The sequence below is a fragment of the Helianthus annuus genome, chromosome 17 (assembly GCF_002127325.2).
Source record: "Helianthus annuus cultivar XRQ/B chromosome 17, HanXRQr2.0-SUNRISE, whole genome shotgun sequence".
In the NCBI taxonomy this organism is placed as follows: domain Eukaryota; kingdom Viridiplantae; phylum Streptophyta; class Magnoliopsida; order Asterales; family Asteraceae; genus Helianthus; species Helianthus annuus.
In genome coordinates this window covers 560,536-565,600 of record NC_035449.2, presented here as the reverse complement: position 1 = coordinate 565,600, position 5,065 = coordinate 560,536, and the positions used below count along the sequence as shown (strand labels likewise).

At 36.6% G+C, this 5,065-nt stretch overlaps 1 protein-coding gene across 1 annotated transcript; it reads left to right on the top strand.

Moving 5' to 3' along the window:
* The first annotated feature begins 3,957 nt into the window (after window positions 1–3,957).
* On the top strand, window positions 3,958–4,758 carry LOC110921188. Its single transcript, XM_022165470.1, has one exon. The coding sequence runs from the start codon at window positions 3,958–3,960 to the stop codon at window positions 4,756–4,758; it is 801 nt and encodes a 266-aa protein (XP_022021162.1).
* Window positions 4,759–5,065: the final 307 nt, after the last annotated feature.

Genomic DNA, 5,065 nt, shown 5'->3' with positions numbered 1-5,065 from the left:
CCCCCACTTATCACTTTGACACCCGTCACCCCTAACTTAACACTTAGTGTATTCTGCCACTACGTCGTTAACTGATCACTAACTTTTGATCCTCTTACTACACGTTTTGGGGTGTCATAGGGATCTTGGGAATGTTTTAGGGATCTTAGGACATCCCTAAAAGTATAGTCACATGATTAAAAGTTAGTGATTTGGTGACAGAACAAACTAACTGTTAAGTTGGGGGTGGCGGATATCAAAGTGATAGTCGGGGGTGGCAGCGGCCAATGGACAATAGTTAAGGGTGATAAAATCCAATAACCCTAAATATTTAATGCGTATTGTACTGTATCATTATGTGTCGTAGTGTATCATTATGTTTTATATTGTGGCGTATAGTATCGTTTCATATCGTGTCGTAACGTGTTATACATTATATGTAACGAACCAACCACTCAAAACATTGCAAATAAACATCACATATATAAACCAACTCACACTGCAATTTTAACTAGATAATAAGTTTGTACATAAATAACAAAATCCAAATACATCAAAATGTGAAAATACAAAAAAAAAAAAAAAACATATGTGACCGCTCATGGTCAAGCTTTATTTAGATCAAGGTCTTCATTATTAATTTTTGACGGCTCATGGTCAAGATTTATCCAGAATGTCTACTGAACCGAGCGGAATTTCTCGATCTATAAACAAAAATAAGATAAAAATGTTGCAAGCGTATTAAAATAGTATAATAAATCGTAAAATAGGCTACGAGTACCTGTATTTTCATAGGTTTCCAGTCGACAGGCACATGGCAACCATAACTCATGAATAGCTGGCAGCCACAAGTTGCATCAAATGTCCGCAATACGGATAGCTTCCGATGTAGCTCATCCTCTATTTGGTCAAGAGCGTAGAAGGAAACGTTTCCTAGTAGATTGTCAAGCAAAGTTATCTTTGGGTGGTGGTTTATTCGTTTGCTGATACGTTCTTACAAACATTTCTTTATTTGTCTATGCTATTTCATTAACATATCTTCTGTGAAGGTTGCTTTTATGTTGATTAAGATATCTTTTTAAATCAGCATGCTGACTCTTAACTCCGTTTGTTATAGTTTGATGAAAGTTGACCGTTTGATTGGTCCACGCGGATACAAATTTTGTATCTAAATTGTGTTTTAACCATTGATCATTCACATAATTAAAAACATTTGAAAATATAAAACATAATCCAATTTGTATCAGAAAATGTATGTATGTATGTATGTATGTATGTATGTATGTATGTATGTATGTATGTATGTATGTATGGATGTATGTATGTATAAGTTTCCTTTTTTTTATTTGGAAATCTTAGTCGAGTTGATGCCGAGATCTTTTTTTGTTCGAAGTAGTTTAGGTATAACATATTATAAAGGTTGATTTATGCAATTTTGTCTATAATAATTTAAAATAGTACACATACACATTAATAGTAAATGATTAATTTCTATTCTTTGATTTGGTCTAAACACCTTGGAGATCCTATTGAGTGTGGGATATATTTTAGTACTAAAAAATGCTTTAAAAAAGTCAAGAAAAGCACCTCCTTAAAGAAAACTAACTTTCCTTTTCTCCATCTAGTATCAGTTTAAGTAATAATAATATAATAATATATATTAAAGCAAAATATCGGTTATATATATACACACATGTAATACCCCAAACCTTAATGTGTTGGTTATAAACGTGTGAAATATGTAATTTATATTTCATATATTGTTAGACGAGTAAGATGATTGTGTGAAAGGTGAAATATCTTGACAAACCTTGGCTAATATAGGAGACCGTTAATATTAATAATTAAATATATTATTTTTATTACCTTACTCCATTTTTAATGAAACTTAGGTAAAACGTAGATAAAAATATGCTCGTTCTAATGACATATTCGTCGTTTTATAAAACGTCATATTTTAAAAGTTATACGAGAAAAACGAGTTAAGCAACTGAATTTATATATATAAGCAAGCAAGCTAGCAGGTCAAGCAGGCAGGTAGGCACGTCACTTTTATCCCACATCGCCTCAGAAATAATTTAAGGTGCCTGCTTGCTTCCTTTAAATAAGAGTCTCAGTAGTTTGTTTAGGTACCGGTTTCTTTAACGGGAATGCTCTAGTATAGAGAATCCTGAGTATACGATACCCCGTTGGGTGTTGTTAGTAGTCGTTTTTGGAGCGCGAGTAGGAGCAGGAGTAGGGAAACTCTACATCAACGTGCCGTAGATAGTTTTGAGGTATACTCTCGTTTAAGTTTATGTTTAGTTATTTATTATTTATTTTTAGTAGTTAATATTAGTTTTATTATTAGTAATAATATATTAGTAGTAGTAGTGTTAGTATTATTTTTAGGTACTAGGGTTATTGTCAGGGGCAGGTATTGGGTAGCCTAGCCTTAGTTAGGCATGGACTGATCAACCATGCTTAAACAAGGCAGTGCTAACCAATATCCAACCATGATAATGACTAGTTAGGTGTACCATTACCTAACCTAGAATTATGTAATTGTATCAGGACCTTGAGACATAACCCAGTCGCACTAGCGGCAGTTAAGCAATTGCTAATCAGGTGAGTCATCATACTTGTCTTTTAAACTGTGATAGTATACTCTTCCATAACTGGTAATAATGAGAATGCTGCAGTATGCATGTGTCAGTAGGGGTATATGGGATCCTATTATGCTTAATGAGGTGTGTCACTCTGGGAAGGGTAATAAGGTGTTGTACCCACAGGCACTTCGTGCTTATAAGGTCCAGCGACACACACTCATACCTATGTGACGGCCGTAGGGGGACACAGCTGGAGGACCAGTATGTCTCTTGTACGGTGGTTTGTGACAAGTCAAATGTGACCTATAAGGTTCAATGAGGCCCAACCTGACTATAATGTGGTCACATGCCCATATTGTGTATGCATATAATGTAAAATGTGGTCTGTCTTTATAAAAATTGTATAGTATGAGCTCACCAGTATATATCTGACGTCGTTTTGAGTATACTTATCTCAGGTGAGTCATGAGGAAAGCTATAGGAACTACTTGACAGTTGTGGAGTTTTAGAAGATCAAGGAGTTCTTAGTTGCCAAAAGTTTGTAAATAAATAAAGTGTTGTACTCAGACTATTATAAGTTTTAATGAAAGTTTAGTTTGTTTCCGCTGTAAGTGTATCAATTGTGCACAATCACCCGGGTTACGGGGTGGGTGTTACAGTTGGTATCAGAGCCCGAGGTTTTAGCGAATTAGGTATTGCAGGAATGCCTAAGCTTTAACCAGTAGTTCTCTAAAGATTAAATAGCACACTCAGACTAGGCCAAATAACATGTTCTCAGGAAAAGTACTTGCATAGTCAGTTGAGTGATGTTAGAAGAAGTAAACTATGTTGTGCCTCTCTATGTGCTATATATATATATATATACACGTATATATATCTCTATATGATGTATATAGTTGTTATATTATAATGATGTATCATACATACTAGTAACTCTTTATACTCATATTCCTATAGGAAGGAGACAATGTCTGAACATAGAAATGAACAAGGGTCTAGAAATAATCAGAATAACAGAAGGAGAGAGGAAGGTTCTTATAGGACTCGAACTCCCTCTCACAGTGTCCGGTCCCGGTCTAGTACAAGCATGCGTCTAAATACTGAGGATATCCACAATATAGCTGTGGAAGTGGCTAAGGTAATGAAGAATGCACAAACCGGTAATGTTAACCAATCTGGAGAACGACATGAAGAAAGCTCAGCAGCCTCCACGCCAATACAAAAGGAAGGAATGGGCGAAAGGAAAAACACTATTGCAACCATGCCACTAGAAGGAAAAGGTGAATATTCCAAAGCAAAGGAATGTACTTATAAGCACTTCATGTCCTGTAAACCTCAGTCCTTTGACGGAAGAAAGGGAGCACTAGAAGCTTAAGACTGGCTCAACAGAATGGAGTCAGTATTAGACATATGTGAGTGTGATGACCGCAACAAAGTACGGTTCGCCGTACATATGTTTGAAGCTGAAGCCCTTCATTGGTGGAATATTGTGGTTCAAAGAGAGGGAAAAGAAAAGGTTAAGGAGATGAAGTGGGAGGAATTTATTCATAAGTTTCTTGCTAAGTATTGTCCTCCCAGTGAGACTGAGCAACTGGAAGTGGAATTCTTTGAGTTAAAAATGGGAAATAAAACCTATCGAGAATATGTTTCTCGTTTCAACGACATATCTCGACTGGTTTCTTGTTTAGCGTTGACTGAGGAACAACTGATCAATAGGTTTATTTGGGGTCTACCCTCTGAAATGAGGGTGTTTATCAAATCCAAATCCCCCAAGACTTTTGCAGAAACTGTTGAGGCTGGCGCCGTCATGGCTGCCGAGATGATTCTGCGGCAGGCTGAATCTCCCGCACCAAAAAGGAAGTGGGAAGAAAGAAAGGGGGACACCCGAAATAACAACTTTAAAAGGCCTAAAACATTTCCTCAATGTAAAATTTGCAAACGCTTTCATATAGGGGAATGTCGTTTTCCTTGTCCAAATTGTAAAAAGACGGGTCATGCTCTTCAAGAATGCAAGGAAAAGAAGAAGTGTTTCAAATGTGGAGACCCTAACCACATGAGATCTGAATGTCCTGAACTTAAAAGAAATGATAGGACACAACCAAAATCAGCCAAAAGGGCGGGCATTTGTACTCACCACAGAAGAAGCCAAGACCAATACAGACGTTATCACGGGTATGTATCTCGTAAATGATGTATATGCGCGTGTGTTATTTGATACCGGTGCAAATAGAAGTCTAGTGTCGACTACCTTTAGACCTTACTTTAACCAGGCGTCCCAAAACCTAGACCATGCCTTTACAGTAGAAATGGCTGATGGAAGTCAAAGAGAGATAGTTGACATAGTTAAGAATTGTAAAATAAGCTTAAACAACCATGTTATCCCTATAGACCTAATGCCTATGGAACTTGGAGAATTCGACATAGTCATAGGAATGGACTGGTTGACACCATATCATCCGGAAGTTATATATGACAAAAGGATCGTCCGACTCCGATTA